The 21981-nt window shown below is 42.9% G+C and overlaps 1 protein-coding gene and 1 pseudogene across 1 annotated transcript; both read left to right on the top strand.

Annotated features, from left to right (window-relative positions):
* The first annotated feature begins 402 nt into the window (after nt 1–402).
* Nucleotides 403–861, top strand: LOC124699418 (probable histone H2A.2). Its single transcript, XM_047231727.1, has one exon. The coding sequence runs from the start codon at nt 403–405 to the stop codon at nt 859–861; it is 459 nt and encodes a 152-aa protein (XP_047087683.1).
* A 9593-nt stretch (nt 862–10454) lies between these two features.
* On the top strand, nt 10455–14402 carry LOC124696463 (annotated as a pseudogene).
* The last annotated feature ends 7579 nt before the right edge of the window (nt 14403–21981 follow it).

Raw genomic sequence — 21981 nt, 5'->3', positions numbered from 1 at the left:
CGCGCGGGGATGAATTCAGGTCCTGGATGGATCCTGCAGGGGGAGGAGGTGCTGGCTCGGGCGTTTGTGGCTGAGGACGCCGCCGCCGGGATCGAGGAAGACGAAGCTGGGATCCAGAACGATGAGATCCGAAATTAGGGGTAGCGATGTCTTTTCACAGACTTTTCACCTGGTCGGAAAAATGCTAGAACGTCTTATATTTCTGCACGGAGGGAGTACATCGCAGCCGTTGATTCTCCCGCAGATCGAACCGTCCAAAGCCCCTGTCACGCGGATCGGCGGGCCCACCCTTCCCCTCCCGCGCCGTTTAAATACTCAGCCTCCTCCGCTCTCAACATTCACCAAACTCAATCCGCAATCCCCGCACTAACCAGATCTCCCCACACTCATCCTCGGCCAGCAATGGAGGTCTCAAGCACCGCCGCCGCATCGAAGACGAAGAAGGGCGCCGGTGGGCGCAAGGCCGGCGGCCCGAGGAAGAAGTCCGTGACGCGGTCGGTGAAGGCGGGGCTCCAGTTCCCCGTCGGCCGCGTCGGGCGGTACCTCAAGAAGGGCCGGTACGCGCAGCGCGTCGGCACGGGCGCCCCCGTCTACCTCGCCGCCGTCCTCGAGTACCTCGCCGCCGAGGTGCTGGAGCTCGCCGGGAACGCCGCCAAGGACAACAAGAAGTCGCGCATCATCCCGAGGCACCTGCTGCTCGCCGTCAGGAACGACGAGGAGCTCGGGAAGCTGCTCGCCGGGGTCACCATCGCCCACGGCGGCGTGCTGCCCAAGATCAACCCGGTGCTGCTCCCCAAGAAGACCGCCCAGAAGGAGCCCAAGTCGCCCAAGAAGCCCGCCAAGTCACCGAAGAAGGCTTAGAAACAAGTGTTCAGTGTCTTAGGGTGTGTAGGTCTCGGTGTTTGGGTAATGTTGTCGATGCAATGTTCCGAACCTTGTTGCTATGAAAAAATAGAGGGTCAGAAATCTCTCTGACCTGCCTAATTTCTTCCCTGCGTGGGGTGTTCTTGATACTGCATTCAGTGCGATTTGACGACTTGAATTTGCCCGTCTCCTTTGGATCTGACAAATTTACTTGGCCTGACTACTGAATCCAAATCATGTCTGGGCCAGAGCATTGTGGATGGCCTGCTTCATCTCTTCCGAACTCCTTTTCCCCACGGGCTATCATGTTTGAACGCCATTGCAGTGCTTGATTCTTTCACAGATTTACCTGAGGCGATGGACGTGGGCTAAAGGTGAGGAATCAGTTCCTAAAAGTTTCTGTTCACTTAACATGAGTGTGAACTCTGGAGTTTCTTTTTTGTGATGCATGATTTTGAACATGGTTGCCCTGTCTTTCTTCTTTATGTTGAACAGGCTCAGGAGAACATTTTGCAGATTATCAGACAGTTTGGGTTGTTGATGGTCAAGGAGGTTAGCCCTTCTCTCATTCTCTGCCTTGTACTGAAAAATGGTGAGAAAAACCTGAACCTGAATCACCGTAGTACTAGCTTTGTGACTGAGCCCTGAGATTGATGAAGGCCAATTGATTGAACTTGACTAAAGCTTTGGCTGCCATTTTGATTGACTTTGTTCTTGCTCTATTCTTCAGGTTTTAACAGACAAACTATAGGTGAAACATTTTTTCTCTTATTGAATCAGCTAACACATGGCTGGAGATCCTAATCTAAGTGGTCATTGGTCTCACTTTGTTGCTAGAGGAATTGGTAGGAGATTGCTTTCTTATGTCTATTGCATTTTACTTCAAAAAAAATCTGTATGATGACAGTTGAAATTTACAACATGTTTATCTGCTTGCTAACAGGATTTAGAAGTAGAAGCTTCTGGTTTTCTTCTCTGTCACTCACGTAATGATGTGATGTACGGTATAGTTTCCCTTTTCATTGGAATACCTGGCATCTCAAATGTTTTATGCTGCTTTGTTGATACCACATATATTTTAAATGCTCATTTCAGGAGATGCAAATGTTTAGCAGTGGTCAGTTAATGTTATTTTCAAGTGAGTATTGAAATATCTAAGCTATTTACAATTCATACTCCCTAAAAGTAAAAGCAGTCATTCCCTGTTTTTATTTCTCACTCGACTGTTTTTTTACAACTCTCTCTAATGTTTATTTTTTCCGTGTGTTGACAGTGCCCACAATTAATCTTGCCAAATCAGGTAATTGCTCTTGTTATTTTACCATTTTATGTGTCATTTTGTTTTCCTAATTCTTCACATCCATTCCTATTAGTTAATCACTTACCAATATATATTTTTATCATATCTGTTAATCATCTCTTCACATATAATTCACAGTTTACATACTTAAGCAGTATTGGTTTGTCTTGTTTTTTTTTCCAGGTTCCTATGCAGGTTGTTCTTTGCAAGGGCAAAGCGTTGTCAGTTCAGTTGTTGTTGTTAGATGATCCCCTCTCGCTTGGTTTGTCTTCTTAACCAGGTTCATGTGAAAGAACTGAAAAATTAAAAGGTAATAACACATACCATGCCATATAGTGCTCCTGCATTCTTCCGGCCTGACCATGCATTGTTTGGTTATGAAAACAATATGCTCTCTAGCTACAGATAGATCAGGACACGATGCCAAATCACCATGAGTCATGTAAAACTTTGTGAGCTGCAAACTCGTATGATGATTTCATAGAAATTCAGGCTTTTAAATTTGGCTCTTATCGGAAAGCAGGAAAATTATTGAAGATTAATATTGAAAGTAAATAAAACACTCCCAGTATGTTTCCACCCATGATCAGCAGCTCTTGGTAGTGATTCTAGGCTGATCTCAGCTGGTTTCTCTTTACTCTTAGGTGTTATGCATTGAATTCAAGCATAGGATAAGAGTACTCCGACAATGTACATCATATTTTGAGTTTTCATCAGTCCTCAGTGATCACTGTCATTGTGGCCTTTTTTTGGCTTAGTAAAAATGAGGTATATCATGGTTAATTCGTAGAATTCCAAATAGGTAATGCAGCTACTATTTAGTATCTGCTAATAATATATGTGATCTATAAGAAGCAAATGCACAACACTGGTGTTGTTATAATATTTTTAAAGTTTTAATCATGTACTCCTTCCGTCCCAAAAAAGGATGTCGTAGATTTGTATAAATTTGGATGTATCTATACAGTGATAGGTGAAATGAATCAAGACAATTATTGACATAAAATTTGTTTTAATAATATGTGAATGAATAATTATACAGCCAAATCAGTGATAGGTGAAATATTTGCAGATTGCCTCTAAAGCAACAGCAAGGTAGGTGCATAATTCTGGATCTCTAATTCTGGATCTCTGGTCCTTGTCTCCCTTTCATTCTTGTGTGCTTTACCCATTAGTATTTCAAGTACTTTATATATTCCTGTAGAAACGTTTTTCAAAACATTTATTGTTTGTTTAGCTTACACAAACATTGCACACAAGTTGAAACTTAAATTATATTAGAAATTCGTATATGCTTGGAAAATGCTGGTGCTTATCTCAGTTACTTGATTTTCTTTGTCCTCTTGCAATTTCTGCTGCTCTTGGTTACAAACGTGGTCTTAATGCACAAATGTCTGGTTCTTCTACATGTTTTGTAAAAAAGCGTACATCTCAAATTGTAATGAATAACTACATGATCTTCATATGTTGCATTGTGATTTGCTAGATTCTGCATATTTATCAAACTGTGAAGCTTGTGTGCATGCTAATAATGTTATTGCCCGGTGAGTAAGACCATATATTTGCTTTCTGCCATTAGAACTTTAGGACCTTGCACCTCACAGCCGTGGCTAAAAACGTGATATATGTTTAAGAACATGAGATGAGGTTGTCCTTCTCGATTAATTCCATTGATAATACCGTGTTGGGTCTAGAAAAACAAAATGAGTGTTCTTTCTGCCATGGCATGTTAAGTGTTACCTATGATACCCAAATAAATGTACATTTCAAATGTTTGGGTTTTCAGAATCAGAACAAGTAGCAAGATCATATATGGTGATTACATTTCAGAATTTTCTACATCGTACAATCTCCTGTCTGAGATGTTGATTTGATGTTCATTAGCATTCAGGTTCAATGAGTGGCCTTTTTCTGCCTTCCAATCTAAACGCTAAGCTGAAAAAGTGGCATCAGTGATCATTGATGGTGATCTTCCAATTGTTGACAACCCTTTCGTTCTATATGCACACCGCGTTTAACTTAGCCTCAGTTGCACACCGCGTGGAGCCAAGCATCAATTGCGCACACTATGTGCATCAGGTATTCTTTTCTCAGTTGCACAACTGAGGAATTTTTCCCGTTGCATCCCCGCATGCAACCGACGCTAGTCACTATGTAAAGTTTTGATTGGGTTGTCCATTTTGATTTATGAGTATTGTTTAGTTTATACTCGTTAATCAAACCGATAAAAGTTTGAAGAAACAAATCTCATTAAGTTAGTGGAAATCCAGTTGCAAATAGGTAAACACTATAGTTTCTGCTCATAGGTGAAATGTGCAACTTGATTTTCATCTCTCTTTTCCCACACTTCATATGCTTATATATGCTAGTACCCATTTCTGCAATCTTTCTTTTTTGCTTCTTTTTTTTGACAATTTTTTTTTGTTTCTCATTTCATTTATTTAGTTAAACATTTATTTTGTGCGCAATCCAAGTTATCAGAATGTGCAACTTAAACAAGGATGTTATATATTAAATTTACAGGCCAAATTTTTTCTAGGACGTTTTAGTTAGAAAAAACACACAACAAAATGTAGGATGATGGGAAGGGGCCTAGTGGGACGTGCATGTATTGGGATTTCGGAGAAGCCCATAAGGTGGCAGATTTTGTCCTGGGCTGCGTACAGCCCAACACAGCTACCAGATGCAGGACAGGAACCTGGAAGCAGGAAGAAGACAACTGCCGACCGACCGAGAATTATGTTATTTCTCGTTTGACTGAAGTCTAGGCGCGCTCTAAACCAATACTATATACTTCCTTGCAGTCTGGATCCTTAAGTTCTCCCCAAATTTGAGCTTTTCCGTTTGTTTTTTTACTCAAAATAGATTATGATTGGGGATAATTTGACGAGAAGAGGTATAGTTAAGCCTCTAGAGCGTATACTCTGTTCTTAGATTAAAACTGCGCCATCTCTTCTCTGAATGCTGGTAGCCGAGCTACTCTTGATGGATGTTTCCGAAGTTTTTTATGTCAAACTATAAACTTTGCTGCACAAGTAACTAGATGGTTATGTAAAACTTGCTTTTGCAGTTTTTCTTTTCGTGAGAAAAAACCCTGATTTTGCAGTTAACTGATATCTATGCAATCATGTGGGGGCTATGGAGCTGTAGAAATAACCTGGTGTTTAATAGAAATACTTGGGTTAATATGAAGCAGGTCTGGTGACTGTTACTGTTGTACCTGAGTAACTGGAAGGTTCCACTCAAAGATTTGGAGAGAGGAACGATTTGGCTTCTCTGTGCCCGATGCCAGCCTGACAAGCTGCACCAGCTTTGAGTGGGTTCATTCCTGGAAGTCACAAGCAGAGGAAGCTGATCATGGGGGGAAGACACACTTGAATACCCGAAGAACGACCCTCCAAAGTGTGGCTACCCATGTCCTGATGGTGTGAAGAAGCCGACCCTATTAGGGCCAGAAATGCTTTGAATTGCTGTAATGAACAAGGTGACTGGTGGTTTCATTTTAATAGATATATGGAGCCGGGGAGTTGGCTCCCTGTTCTTCTACAAAAACAAGGAAAGATGTTCCTTCATTCCAGATAGTGCCTTAACCAACTCCAGTTAATGATGCATTGTAGTGGAGGCGGCTTTTCAAGGAGCAGCATGCCTGAGCAGAGCGATCCAATGTAGCATGCCAATTTTGAACTTGCCACTCACCTAAGCCCAAAAGTCATTGAGCAAGTTGAAGATTTAGTTAGTACTGACCCAAGCCAAGGAAAAAAAGGCAATCTACTTAAATCCACTGTCAATTGCACCGACGGCTGAGAAGAAGTTAGCTTAATTAATATAGTAGTTGACAAGAAGGCAAAAATAGACTACAAGGAAGAAAATTATTTGACAGTACGAAATGTGCAAAAGGGAAAACTATTGTAATGTTTGACTTTGGCTTAGGCTATTGCAGTCCAGGGAACACGGGTTTTAGAAATAGTCATTCAAACCCTTCTACAGTTCTGCATGGACATCACAAATGTGTCAGTCCGGACAATTAACAATAACTCAAGACCATTGACCGTGGGAGGACATGGGAATAATTCCCTTTGGATTCCCACGTAGTTTATTTCCCCGATATAATTAATCTTATCTAAGCTGGCACAGGTGCTCTTTAGATAGCTAAGATCACTTCTACATGACAGAACGATTTGAATTGCATGGTGTGCATGTTACTGCTAATATAAATGTGCAGAAGTCATAGAGGGTTCCATGCTTTGGAATAAAGGAATAAACCTTGGTGATCTGTTTTGTTTCCTCTGCTTTTTTTTTTTTTTTTTTTTTTTTTGTAGAGTTTAGCCAATTCAACCATTTTCTGTAATAGCAGCATGAGTTGGTGTGCTTAGTAGTTGTACTCCAGTATATACCCATGGATATGTCATTTCAGTCAACTACGGCTCTTCAAGTTATGTGACCCGTTAATGTGATTTACTGTATTGAAGTCGTAGAACTTTTTTTGTGGTGCATACATATCTTGGAGTATTATCTAATTGAGTGATCCCCAGCTTGGCCTGTACAAAAACAAATTGGTTTCTATAAAACCAGGGCCTGTGCATTTTCCCTGAAAAAAACTACTGTCTACTGGAAGTATGACAAAACGAGGAACACATTTTGGACGATGATTTCATAGGGACTGGTCCACACATGACAACAAGGATACTTTGGGGCTGCATTGATAATTGACTCATTGAAATTTCATAGGATTTTTTCATAGACCTCGTTTGATTCCATGCTTAGTATTTTTTCTAGAGGTTAGATAGCAGTCTATTTTTAAGGAAAAATTTCCATTCATTCAAACCACTTGTTGCAATTTCTTTGTTTTTCCTATAGCGTCAAAGGGTTCAAAATTTCAAAGATATTTCGCTTATTCGAGGGTGTAATATTTATGTTTCGCTTGAAACATTTTGGTATATTTGAATTTACAACATATAAGCATCTGGAATCTATTCATAACAATATAGGCACCCTTACCACAACGGTTGGTCAAATTCGTTTCTTCCTGCAGGTCCATTGTCCAAATAACACGTCAATCAACTATTTTTGAAATCTTCACTTATGCCCAAATGAAGAAAATTTGCCAACAATAATTAGCATTTCCAAGGCTAGAACCAACGAGAGATAAGATGGATGTCATCATAAACAAACCACTAGAACATTAAATATTACATGGCATAACTATTACTATTTTCTATTTTATCTCCTTTTCAAATCCAAATTTATCAAAATTCAGATAAAATCCTATTGATTTGTCCAAATAAATTGAAGTTACAATTTCGAAAATTTGTTAGTTACGAGCGTCAACGATTTTTTATGAAAAAAATCTAAACACTGCATCAAACACTCTTTGATGCATCTCTCAGTAGCTTTTAATCGTACTGGACTCAATATGACAAGACACTTCAATCCTGCATTTTTTCTATTCTTGTCTTTTGAGAATCATGCTAATTAAAGATGCAAGAAGTTGGTGCAATGATCTTTTACGGTAACCTCTCTACTCTAACCCCACACGACTAATGTGATCACACATTGATTAGCGCAGTGCATCGCCTTACAATCATACAACTTTATGTTGCACCGAAGTATTTTTTCATAAGAAACTATCGCATGTATGAAGAAACGTGGCACAAATTTAGCATGATGATTTAGCAGGTAACCTCCTTTGCTTTCATCCACTCAAGTTATGCGATCAAACGTTGACGTGGTATATTGTATTAACGCCGTACCATTAATTTTGATATGGCAGTTCTAACCCTAGATGGGTCCATAATGATGACTTATTTATATTGTGTATGTCAGTTCAAATAGAGATTGAGATTATAATGTTGAATATATATGGCTTCTCAATTTTCTTTTGAAGTGTCAATTGTTAACTTCATTAGATGTTGCTGCGATGTTGGACAGGTATGATACATTCCATGACTGAACAACAGAGGCGACATCATAAAGCAAATATCCGACGACATTCAACTGAACAAACACAGAGGGAAAAACTATAATGTAGTGCCATTTAAGAATGATTTTTGATTTGCTCAACAAATTAAAGTCGGAAAATATGTTTCATTTGTAAACTAATTTTCCAAATGAAACAAACAAAGGTGCACGTCAAAGTCGGTACAAGTGCTCTTGTGTTTCAACCATGTTGTGTCAAACAAAAATATATGAGGAGGTAATGGTCAAATGAATGCTTAACTTTGGTGGGTAGTTTGCCGTTGATGAATTGTACTGCATAAAGCTGGAACCATTGTTTTCCGTGAAAAAATAAAATCAGTTTGAGATAAGCGGTAAAATAATATTGCTAGCGATGAGTTTTCACACAAGCGTAGAACGAGAATGACACAATACAACGTTGTATTCTCCCTTAATTGCTCTCCAAATCCTTATGATAAGGTTGTATTGGAGTTATGTTCAGCTTTAGATGCGGTTAGGAGCACGGTATGACGATAATAACGAGCAATGGGTTGCTATTTTTTTTTTTAATGATAGGCAATGATCAAATTCACTGTAGCTATTTTTGAGAGATGGATTTATCCGCAGTTAGGCGGGTAACTTCCTCCAAAAGGAATCTAGCCAGCGAAAAGATCAATGGCAACTCATTTTCTTCTCTGATTTCCATGAAACCTAAGATCACATAAGATTTGGATTAATCTTCCAGTTAGTTTGAGCAAGCGCATTAGTACGCCAACTCGGCAAAATATCAACACTTAAGCCTGATTAATAAAAAGATACTCCGTATATGATATCTTAATCTAGATACAGCTCTTATAACTGGAACCAAAATAAGTTTTATCTTATATCCACAAAAATCATTAAATAATGGGTTAAATAATAACTTGAAACATATCTAAACCCATACTTACCATCCACACTAGTTGAATGCCCGTGCGTTGCTACGGTATAACGATATATACATATCATATATTGTAAAACTAAAACAATTAAATTCAAAGATATGGATATATATTATAAACTGAAAAATAATTTTGCACATTAAATAAATAGGTAATTTTCTATTAATTTTTTAAAGAAATGAACTAAAGTACATACATGCAGCTTGTTGCCAGCTAGAATGCCTACTTTCTTCTTTTACGAATGGTTGCTCTTCCAGTTGAAGTCCAATGTAGCATACGCAATTGCAAGTTGAGTATAAGGAATAAGATGCAGGCACACCACAACTGAAAAATATAGCGCACACATCCATTATTTTTGTCATCCACAGTTTCAGCAGATTTGCAGTTATCAGACCCAGTTGAACTAACACCACCTTCCACAGTATCAAGACACCACCAAGATTCAGCAAACCTTACGTATTTAGGACATCAGTTTCAAAAGGTATACTTTCGAGAAGAAGAGCTAATCCATGTTTGAACTGCACACCTGTAGCTGAGCTATGTCTGGCACCATATTTGAACTGCACTCATCTGAAGACTTCTGTATGGCGAAAGCAGAGTGTGGAACAGCCACAAACTAAGTCACTAAACTGAATTGTAGCAGCCGTATTCAGCAATCCGATCGAATGCATCATGTAGTCAGAAGTAGTCAACAACCAATCAATCACTAAATACTAAACTAATCCAGTAGAACTGGATTGCTGGACGCGCGTTGCTCTCAGCCGAGAGCCTGATCCTCTCTCACCGCACCGCCCCAGCATGTACGGCCGTAAGTTCCCCGCGTTGATCTCACACTCTTCGTTGCGCCCCTTCACCGGCCGTGCAATATCACTCTCCATCTCCATTAGCCTTGTCATGTAGCCGACGGCGACATGTAGCCCCATCTTATCTGTCATCCGCGTCTTGCGTAGAGGAATGTAGACGACGCCTAAGTTGTTGATCGCGGACATGATCTGCGCTGCCCTCCTGAACGTCCTGAACCCGCTCGCTAGCCTGACAATCGCCATGTGCCAACCTATCCGCCGCCGACGAGGGGTCGATCAGGTCTTTCATGCAGGAATACATGAAGGTCTGACCGGGTTGCCGTCAAAGGCCAAACAACGCCAACGCTAGCTACTGCCTGTGATCTTCCCCTGGACCTGTCGTCCGCCTTCAATTTGAAGAAGTCTACTTCCACGTCGACAACGTCGGTTGTGATCAGGGGCGCCTCCTGCTCTTCATGTGAAGTATCTCCGGCTGTCCGGCGTTGTGCTCATCTTGCACCGCCGCCGGCCGTTCCATTGGCGCCGGAAGGCTCCTGGTAGTTCTTTGAGAAGACCGTAGTTTGCGATGCCAGGATTCGATCTAGTCCTTGTACTACTCGGGAAACATACCGTATGGGAGTTGTCGCGTGATTTTCTGGTGCAGGATAGCGGGGCAACAACCGATCTGATTTTCACGGGGGATTTTTGCTGGATCGGCCGAAGCCCACGACCAACACGACTTGGATAGCTCGGTTACGATTCCTTCGCGGGTAGCGGCCGGTTTTTTAGGCTTTCCTTAGTTTTCCTGCCGTGGATCGCTCGAGGACGCAGGTTTTCTTTGGATGTCGAACGAATCGCTAATTACCAACACCGGTTTTTTTGAACTAAAGATTAGTTGAGAAATAGTAGGCGTTTGCTGTGCCATTTGAAATTTTGAAAAGCTACGCCTAATGGTGTGGAGTTGTTTGTTGCGTTGAGATAAATCATCTTGGATAGTAGACGTGGGGGTATTATTGTCCATCCTGAAAATGTGACACCAGGCATTCACCAGTTTGCTCTTAATAGTAGAGATATAACCACAAAACTAAAGTACGGGTCGCTAAATAGGAAATAAATTATATCCAACCCAATATTTAATGGATAAGATAAATCTTAAGATAAGTATCGAGAGGGTGTCCATACTTGTAATCCAAGTTGCATTGGAGCGAAAAGAAAACTAGTAGTAGATAGATCTGTATTTTTGTTGGGCTTGAGACCGTCTCTCCTTCCCCACCTGGATACACAAGTCAACCATTAAATTAAGGAAAATATGCGTACCAAACCTGGATTCTTCGATTGTTTAACTAATGAGTAGACTTCCTTCCCCCACTTGCTGATTGCTATACATTAACGTCGTTCTTTGGTTGTCTGCTCCGTTTCCTCGCAATCTCCTTTGTAGATGTCCTTGTGCGGATCCCATTCTTGATTTCTCCCGTTCTTGCGATCACGGATCTTCGGACGATCAATTCAATGGGCGAATTGGATCGCCTTTAAATAGCGAGCTTGCCGGTCGAAACTGTTTCGTTTCGAGTATATTCTCTAATCAGATTGAGGAAGAAGATGGGTTGGCTATGCTGTTCGGGAGGGCTTGCCCTGGGATCCTTGTCGTCTTCGAATCAAGAAAACTTTGCTTGCCATGACGAGGAGAAGAAGCAGCAGCCACCCAAGATACAATCTGCTGGGATGGGAAATAAGCGGAGCAGGAAGACGGCGCCGGAGATTGCGGGTGAGGGCGGGAAGGATGGTAGACCGCCGCCGCCGGCCGCCAAGGAGACTGCATTGTCTGACAAGGGCAAATCTAAGGCAAGTGCCCCTACCTATTGTTTCTCTTCTTGATGCTTGGTTTTGTGAGCTCCTGCTTGGATAGAATTCTTGTTTGATCAAACGGTAAGCGAAATTTTGCAATGGATTTTCATAAGTATTGGTTTTTCAGGGATATTTTCTGACATCTAGGAATTTGATGTAGTTGATGAATTTGTTAGCATGAGTGTTTGGCCTGTAATCATGTGCAAAACGTATATGTATATCCTGTCTATTTTATAGTTGAATTTTTTGTTTCAAGCAGTTTTTTCGCCTATTATACGTGAAAATCGTAAATTTCTTGGAAAGAACTATAAATACTTTTATATGATTAATCATTTAGCGTGTATCAATCAAACTATCCTATTAGAAGAGCCTCTTTGTCTTACAGGCATTTGGTCCTGACTGATTTTGTCTCTTTGATATTACAGGCATCAGAAAAAGACCTATCTTCCAACGAAATCTATAAATCAGAATCAACTAAGTATCCAGAGACTTCAAATACCCCCAAAACAGCATTTTCCCGCATCAGGTCCTGTATTGCTGCCAAAGAAACTAGGACAGTAGAGATCCTGGCCTTTGAGGTTGCCAACACAATTGCAAAGGGCTCCAATCTGATGAAATTCCTCTCTGAACAAAGCTTGAGGCATCTGAAATCTGCGGTGCTTCAGTCCCAAGGAGTCCAGTGCTTGGTTTCAGATGATTGTGGCAACCTGCTTGCTCTTGTCGGAGCCGACAAAAGGTAAGTGAAGACATTTTCAGGCAATTCATTTTAACTAGCAGTGTTTTCACAGATAATTTTGAAGTGCCTTTTCAGTTTGCTTATATGCACTTTTTGGTCAAATTATATTTGTAGGGAGGACTTTCAGGAGTTTGCTGCAGATGTTGCTCGGTTCGGAAACCTATGCAGAGATCCCAAATGGCACAACTTGGGCCAGCATTTCTCGAGGTTGGACTTTGAACAAACACATCAGAAATACACGAAAGAATCAGCAGAATCTAGTATGCAGTATATGATGGCACTTGCAGAGAAGACTGTGGTCAGTGACCCATTCGAAATTCAATTATGTATAGATAATTCATAGTTCATATGCTTATGTCCTTGATGAATTTCCATCTTTTGGTACCATTGGAATTTTGATGTTATTTCTGTTCTATATTTTCTCTCATGCAGCAACTGTACCACGGGATGCGTCGATTTGACATCTCTGAGGAGATGTACAAGAAAAGCTATCAAGAGTGCAGGGAAGGAAAGGATGACAAATTCAGTTCAATTCAGTCTCTTTTGAATGCGGTGGAGATGGAAAAAAAATTCATCAAGGAATTGAAGAAGAAAACACTTTGGGTCAAGAAGATGGAACATGTAATGTTATACCATGTTTATGAGTGACTTTCGCTCTGTCTATAATGATTTCTAACAGATATTCCTTGCTGTTGTACTGCAGATTGTGGAGAAACTTGTTTGTGTTGTATATTTCTTGCGATCAGAGATCAACAGTGTCTTTTTTAATGAACAAGATGAATCTGCGAATGAAAAAGGGGAGATTCAGCAAACTTTAGGGTCCGCCGATCTTGCGCTGCATTATGCAAACATCATTTTCAAGATAAAGTGTTTGGTATGTTCCTTTTATTCTTCTTGTCTTGTGTTTATAAGGTTATATACTTTCATGTAAATACTGCTGATTATGCCATTGTTAAGGATAATGATCAAACATAGTCGTAAACGACATAAACATGTAGCCAACATTTTATCTTATCATAGTTTCCAGAATGAAATTCTCTTTGTTAAGAAAACAAACAATAACAAAGCACTGTTCCACTCCTTTTGAGTTATTTGACGACCTAATTGGATGCTAAAATTTTGCCTTATCTGTTTCTCTCTATGGCTTATCAATATCAGGCATCATTAGTACCATCAATTCCAAAAAGCGGCGTTGATTCATTGTACCAAGCATTACCTCCTTGCACCAGATCAGCCCTACAAATCAAGTTAAAATGTAACCAGTTCAAAGAAAAGGTAGCCACTGTTCTTTGGCCAATTTGATAGTAGGTTTTATCATGATTATCATTGTCTGATCTTGGCACGTGCTTTCTTCAGAGGACAGTAGAACAGCTCACATATGACATGAACAAGACACTGAAATGGCTCTTGCCAATGGCAGAATCCACAATAAGGTACCAAAAATGTGCATACTCTTTTAACATACACACCATCCTACCATCTCAACTAAATTATTTGCAAAGAATTGTTGAATGAATTATCTGCTAAATTGGTCTTATTTCCTCTGATCTGAACATCAGGGTGGGGAGTCGGATGCTTGGCGAATGGCAGGACAAAAGGTATAGTGAATGATCCACATATCTAGTTCAGCGTGCACCAGATGCACGGAAAATATAGGATTTCTTGTTGCTGATGATATTTTCTCATGAATTATTAATAGGGTGCTAAACGGAAACGATGGCGGCAGGGTGCTCAAGATTCAGACACTGTGCCATGCTGACAAGGAGAAGACCGAACACTACATTCTGGACATGGTGCTGGCTCTCCATCATCTCGTACGCACAACCCGTGCCAGGCTCGACAAGTTCTTCGACAACACTTCTGATCGATCAGAGATGCAGGGGGAGACCGATTTAGGTAGCTCCAGCGATGGTGGGTTGGCGAGCCCTAGTTTCCGTGGGAGGCATAGCCCACATGTTCCACCATCAATGACAACGATACAGAACAGTATAAGACATTAAGTTCAGCATCCAGGGTCAGGACAGAAAAATAAATGGTGGATTGGTCAGTTGATGTCCATAACCGATTAGAACTGTGGCTAATTGCACCTATCGGTGCAGAGTCCTTAGGAACAACTTCCATTTTCGGGAAAAGAAAAGAGTGACTGGTCAGAAAAAAGATAAGTTTCCTGCAGTTCTGGGCATGGAGTGAGGGTTGACAGTTGCAGGTGCTGTTTTCAGATGGATTTTGTTGTTGAAATTGGTGGCGGTTTAGCTGAGGCGTACTGAAAAGTAACAGTAAATCAGGGAAAAAAGCTTTTGTTTAGATATCACAGACTTTATCTTATAGCTCGCAAGGCAATTTTCAAGAGAGAAAAGGAAAATAGATTAGGCATTGTGAGGCCTGTGCTGGTGCATGCCATCATTTTTTGTCTTAGGAACTCAGATGTATATGTGTGTATATGGTCAGAAGAAAAAGAACAGGGGTCGAATATTTTGGCCCCCAAATTGGAAGGTTATCTTCTCTCATCAGTGATTGCCATGGTAAAGCAGGGAAATGTTTTTGCGCCATTCCTTTGTTAAAATATGGTGAGGCCGACAGAGCACACCCACACAACAAAGTAGATGACAAAATTCAGTTTGTATTGAAGAAAGGAACATGATCTTGATTTGATCTCTGAGCTTCCTACGGATATCCAGATCATGCGTATTGCTTATAGTGGTGGCTTACCGGTTGTCACAGGAGCACGCTCATCATGGATAAAAGTAGGAGCTAGTGCGCCGTTTTATCATGATCTTGGTTAGATCTTGGAGCCTTCTAATGGACTCACACTCTGCATGGTGGTTATGTGCTCTTGACAAAGTGGTAATAGGCTAATAGCTCCGTTCTCCTTCGCTTGCTAACCTAAAATCAGTGCCACCAGTCTTTCAATTGCTTAAACCATCTACTTGTGCTATATATACTCCACATATCATAGGCCCGTGATGGCCCTCTTGTCAAGATGCAGAGTGTTATGAACTTTGCATAGACAGTTTAGTAATATTTAATTTTAGTCATTTACTTACACATATATAAGTCCAGAATTTTTGTTCTGAAAAGAAGCATATAATGGTAAGCATCACTGCCCAAGTCAATGATATAGGGTAGTGTTAGTAGTAACATGCATTGGCGTCTGCTAGTATGATGTTCCCTCCATATCACAACTAGACGCCCTTTGGACACACTTGAGATTGACCTTCTTTGACCACTAACTTTTACCATAATACCCCCTCTGTTCTAATGCATGTGGAAAACGAAAGCCCCACGAATTCTAGACAAAGCCTTCGAATAGTGTTTGTTGCTCGCGTCGATGATGTCGACACAACCATAGGTAGCTCACGGAATTTTAATTCCCAAAGCCGAGGTTCAAGCCATCACTTTCAGAGAGCGCATGATGCATGTGTGTCGACATTGCTCGAAGTGATCTTATGTTTACACCGTAGCGTAAAAATACTTGTAGTCGAAACAGCCAGCGGCAACAACCTCTCTACCGGCTGATGACTTATCGATAGACGGAACCCAACAATGAGAGAGAGTGATGCCCTCGATCACATGCCGCTGGAAGCATGCTGAGGCCCTTGCAGTAAACTGCTTCCGGTCAGTGCCGGAGTACATTCGATCAAAGTCCAGCGATGACAAAGATATGTTTCCGATCAATACTAGCAGTAGGGTTGGTGGGACGACTCCCACCGAAACATCACCTCGTGGGCCAAGTCAGCGATATGATCGCCTAATCGAATCACAACCATACCACACCTGGCTATATCAGCGCTGGCCTCAGAAGCCCGTCGACCTGACTAATCGTCTCAACCCCTAGGTTGTGCGATGTCAATGAGAGAGGGTGGAGGAAGCCACGCATGCAAGCTGCTTGCTCATAGACAATGGCCTTCGGAATCTTGTACCATCATGCTGTCACCTCCCACCACCGCTGCCCGAGGCCACACCGTATGGCCCGTTGACATCGCCACGGTCCCACTCGCCACCACTACAAGAAGACAAATTCAGCACTATCATCTCCATCGGGGCCGATGCTCCTCCTGTCAGCGCTCTCACCATGAGGGAGCATGACCTCACCGTCACCTTCATTTTTAGGAAGTGAGTCTAGCTCAATTATTTGGGGGAGTAGTTGTACAAACCTAACATATGAGTTATAATCCTAACATACGAGAATTTAGGTTCTTATTTATACTTGAGGCCAGGAAGTAAAATTCTCCCCCATTTTAGAGTTACCATATCATTAATACCCCACATCATCTTCTCACTAAGGAGACGACAGGGAACCCTAATTCCCTCCCTAGCTTCCCTGCACCGCGCGCCTCCCGCCACTGCTGGAGAAATCCCGTGTGGCAACCGGCAATGGCGGGGCTCTCCCTCGCACCCCTCAGTCTCTATCACGATAATGGAGTGAAGATCTAGCACTAGTAGAGAAAAGCCTTGCACCGGCGTGGAAAAACCATCCTCAGTGGCGTGGATTTGATAGGCCATTGATGTCGTGTCAGTGATATTTGGTACCTGTGGTGTGTCCCTGGCACATACCCGAAATTTCTGACATACTTGTGGAGTGCCAGGAACAGGCCTCGTCACTAACTGATTTTTCAAAATTTAAAAGGGCTATTACTTAATTTCCAGAAACACTAATTATATCACAACAACATAACATAGATAACATATAGAAGATAACATCGTCCAGAAGTTGCCATTACTAAATCTACTAGACATAGTCATAGAAGTTTTTCACTACATCGACATCATAGTCATGTAGATCTAGACATAGAAGATAAAACCTAGCTAGAAGTACTATTAGAAACCTCGAAGATACATATAGCATCACCAACAGCTCTAGGAGGGAGCTCTTCAGAATCACAAGAGGATGTGTTCTCCGTTTGAGTGTACTGGAAGTACGTAGTCTGAAAGATGTTGTCGAGATACAAGATGAATTTCCTCCCGGGATTTATCTTGTACCGGTCTATGAATGCTTCCCAAGCAGGACAACTGAAATATGTTTGTTTTGCCTCACTGGTGACTTGCACCCTAAAGTTCTTCAAAGGCCCAGACCACTCAAGTAGAATCACCTCAAAGGATCCTAGTGTGGGAATCGTATCTGTTCAGATGGTCCAAGCACGCCTTGAGCTGCAGGATTGCACTGACAAAAACATAAGAAAGCAATTACTAAAGAACACTTATTTTTGACATACATATATATAGTTTACTACTAGTATATGGTAGACATTTTTGCGAAACTATATACATACCGTCACGGCTTACAGGTTTTCAAGAAGCTCAATGACAATCTGGACGTCATTGCACATGTTGTGCCCGTAATGAGCACACGGATGATTCAGATTCATAGTTACTGCTTTGCAAATTAAAAAATTCTACATAAATATCTATACTGCACCAATTAATTTGGGTTAGGGGTGTATATACTGAAGGGGTTCGTAGCATAGAAAATAAAAAATTTCATACCGCAAGACGAATAAATCCAAGATCTAATCTATGGAACACCCAAGATCTAATCTACAAGATCGAAGCAACGAGATTGATATGAGACTAACCCTCGAAGATTTCCAAGCCTACGAGATTAGATCTCGTTGTTGGTGTAGACGATCATCCCCGGTGCTGCAATCCGGCAACACTTCCGTACTCGATCGCGCGTACGGTGTCGATGAAGCCCTTCCTCTCCCCGTTCCAGCGGGCAGCGGAGGTGTGGTAGATCTCCTCCAAGTTCCAGCAGCACGACGGCGTGGTGGTGGTGGTGGAGGAAGAAAAGCTGCAGGGCTTCGCCTAAGCCGGAGCAACATATGGTGGAAGAGAGAGGCGGCCAGAGGAGGGGACAATGGATGGGATGTGGCCGGCCACCCCCTCCCCTCTTTATATAGGGGGCCAGGTCGGCTGGGGTGGCCCCCTTTCCCATCTAGGGTTAGGGGGGGCGGCGGCCAAGTGGGGGGAAGAGGGATTTCTTCCCCCCAAGTTGATCCCCTAGGGTTTTGGCCGGCTGGGCCTTGAGGGGCATGTGCCCCTGGCCCATTAGGCTAGGGAGCACCCCCTCGGCCCATGCTAGGCCTCCTAGGGTCGTGGGCCCACTGGTGGGACCCCGGAACCTTCTAGAACCTTCCCGGTCATCCACCGGAAAAATCCCGAACTTTTCCGAAACCTAGAAATCAACTTCCCTTATATGAATCTTATTCTCCGGACTATTCCGGACCTCCTCGTGACGTCCTGGATTCCATCCGAGACTCCGAACAAACTTCGTCTCCATACCATATTCAAATCTACTCATGCGACATCGAACCTTAAGCGCGTCACCCTACGGTACGCGAACTATGCAGACATGGTCGAGACCCCTCTCCGAGCAATAACCAATAGCGGGATCTGGAGATCCATAATGGCTCCCACATATTCAACGATGACTTAGTGATCGATTGAACCATTTACATACGATGCCAATTCCCTTTGTCACGCGATATTTTACTTGTCCGAGGTTCGATCATCGGTATCTCCATACCTTGTTCAACCTCATTACCGACAAGTACTCTTTACTCGTACCGTGGTATGTCATCTCTTATGATCCAATCATATCCTTGCAAGCTAATTGATACGTCTCCAACGTATCTATAATTTCTGATGTTCCATGCTAGTTTTATGACAATACCTACATGTTTTGCTCACACTTTATAATGATTTCATGCATTTTTTCGGAACTAACCTATTAACAAGATGCCACAGTGCCAGTTTCTGTTTTCTGTTGTTTTTGGTTCCAGAAAAACTGTTCGGGCAATATTCTCGGAATTCGACGAAACAAAATCCAAACATCTTATTTCACCGAGACGGACCAGAACACCGAAGGGGAGCCGGAGAGGAGGCCCAGGCCCCCAGACCACAGGGCGGCGCGGCCTATAGGGGGGGGGCGCCAGCCTATGGGGAGGGAGCCCCCTGGCTCCTCCGACTCCGCCTCTTCGCCTATATAACCCCTCGCGACCTAAAAACCCTACACCAATTGACGAAACTCCAGAAAGACTCCAGGGGCGCCGCCGCCATCGCGAAACTCCGTTTCGGGGGATAGAAGTCTCTGTTCCGGCACGCCGCTGGGACGGGGAAGTGCCCCCGGAAGTCATCTCCATCGACGCCACCGTCTCCATCATGCTCCGTGAGTAGTTCCCCCATGGACTACGGATTCTAGCAGTAGCTAGTTGGTACTCTCTCTCCCATGTACTTCAATACAATGATCTCATGAGCTGCCTTACATGATTGAGATTCATCTGATGTAATCGGTGTTGTGTTTGTTGGGATCCGATGGATTGTTACATTATGATTAGTCTATCTATAAAGTTGTTGCGGTCAGAAACCCACCGGCGGGCAGCGACGGGCAACACCGTAGAGCCGGGAATCTCCCAGGACTGCGGCTGGCCCTGGTCCCTCCGAGCGACGGCCCGCAAAGCCTTCGGCACGCACGTCCGATGCTGATGCAAGGGCGTGCCACCCGACCTATACCTGGTCGGGAAGGTGTTGGATGATGCCTCGCTTAGTTTCCTGCATGGCATACACGTAAACGTTAAATACGAGCCTCGATCGGCTCTCGGGTTATCTCGTGAATCGGCTCAAAGAGCCGATTCACCCATGATACGTACGAGGTGTACGATCAGATGGTGGTCCTGCTTGATCAAGATAAAGCTGAAACGACCTACTACGATCTGGGGTTTTCACCGCATAATCGGAACATCCTACTTGTGATCGAGCCTGGCGGCCACGCACGGTGATCGTAAACCGACCCTAGACAAGGCCTAAAAACCAACACGAATTTGATCCTCGGAACATCCTGTCTAGGGCTAGCAAACTACACCCTACGCGCCACTCGGATCCTTCGACCCGTTTGTAAGGCCTAACGATGCGGATATTAAACTAATCCTTGAAGAACAAGGAGCAATCATAACGGATCGGATCTACTAAACAATGATCAAGCGGGGTGCCGCCCTTACACCCAGGATAGGTGTAAGGGCGGCTAGATGCCTAAGGGTTGCACGACGATAGCATATGATATGATGAACAATGCTAACCCTAAAACATCTATGATAACTACGCTGCTCGCCATCAAAAAGGCTTCAGTACGAGCAACGCATGGACAACGAATAAACGTGTGCTGCCTAGATCGCAAGATGCGATCTAGGCAGCATGGTGCTTACCCGGAAGAAACCCTCGAGACGGGGAGTTGGCGATGCGCCGAGATTGGTTTGTGGTGAACGTTGATTGTTGTTTATTTCATAAACCCTAGATACATATTTATAGTCCGGGGGACTTTCTAATTCAGGCGTGCACCTAACCGTGCACGGGTTAAACTCTAACTTCTAAATGACACGTATCCTACTATGTTACAGATACATGGGCAAACTAGCCCAAACTTGGTATGGAAGGCCGATTCATGTATTTCTTCTATGTATATTCTTCAAGCCCATCTCCAATCGCGGCCCACCTCTGATCCGGTCAAATTCTGGTGATAACACATGCCCCCTGGTTTTGGAAATGACATTTCCAAAATCATTACGCTTTTCCTTCGTCGGGTCATGTCGTGGCAGAGCAGAAACCGTCGCAGTATCCTTCATCATGATGCCTTGCCTCCCTTGAGCAATCGGCTCTTCATTGTAAAAATCCTCTCTTATTAATGAAGAAGACTTTTCCTTAACTTGATTTTGCCGATTTCCTTTCGTACTGATTTCGCCGATTGTTAATTTGATCAACGCTCAATGAGCCGATGGCAACGCATCGACCTCTCACGATAAATTTCGAGATAGACCAATTTAGCCACCTCCTCAAATGGTAACCTGTGAACCTTGCTCCAACTCAGATCCCCAAACTTCCAACCGAACAGGTCCAAACCGCAGTCACTGAGCGTATTATTAGATTTAACAGCAACCTTTGCCTTCGGGAGAGCTCTAGGACCATTTCTGAATCAACCCGGAGACCGGAGCTGATACTTCTGCAGGACAGGCTCCTGCTCCGTTTTCCCGCAGCAACCATTCCTCAAAAAAGTTGAGATGCAGAGCCAGCCGATTTCAACCAAATCGGCTTCCTATAGCAAAGGGTCCTTCAGGGCAAGCTGCCCCCCGATCCTCAGTTAAGGCGAGAAAAGTAGTGAGCCAGCCAAATGTGCCACCATCGGCTTCCAAGTCATAATGCAAAGCCAGCCGATTTCAACAAAATCGGCTCCCCAGAGCAGAGAACCTTCAGGGTGAGCTGCCCCCCGAGCTGTTCTTGATATTGGTCAGGGTTGTGATCCCTCAAACTTGCCCCAGCTGATATTGCGGACTCGAATACTTGCAAAAGGAATTTGGAGGTTCTTGAAGAGAGGATCTGAGCCACCAAACCATTCCATTGAGGAGTTCTTCCAATAGAGCCTCTCCATGTAACTCGATACCTGCTCCATTGGGCTTCTGCTTATAACAGTTGTACCTCTTGAGTCGATGGCCATGCATCGGCTTTCTATCCTTAAGTCGATGTCTGCGCATCGGCTGTGCTTAAATTTTTTTTTTTGAATTTTTTACGGCCGATTTATGTATCGGCCCCCAT

Source organism: Lolium rigidum, chromosome 3 (genome assembly GCF_022539505.1).
Source record: "Lolium rigidum isolate FL_2022 chromosome 3, APGP_CSIRO_Lrig_0.1, whole genome shotgun sequence".
Lineage (NCBI taxonomy): Eukaryota > Viridiplantae > Streptophyta > Magnoliopsida > Poales > Poaceae > Lolium > Lolium rigidum.
Note: the sequence above shows the minus strand (reverse complement) of the source record. Positions and strands in the feature narration are given on the sequence as shown.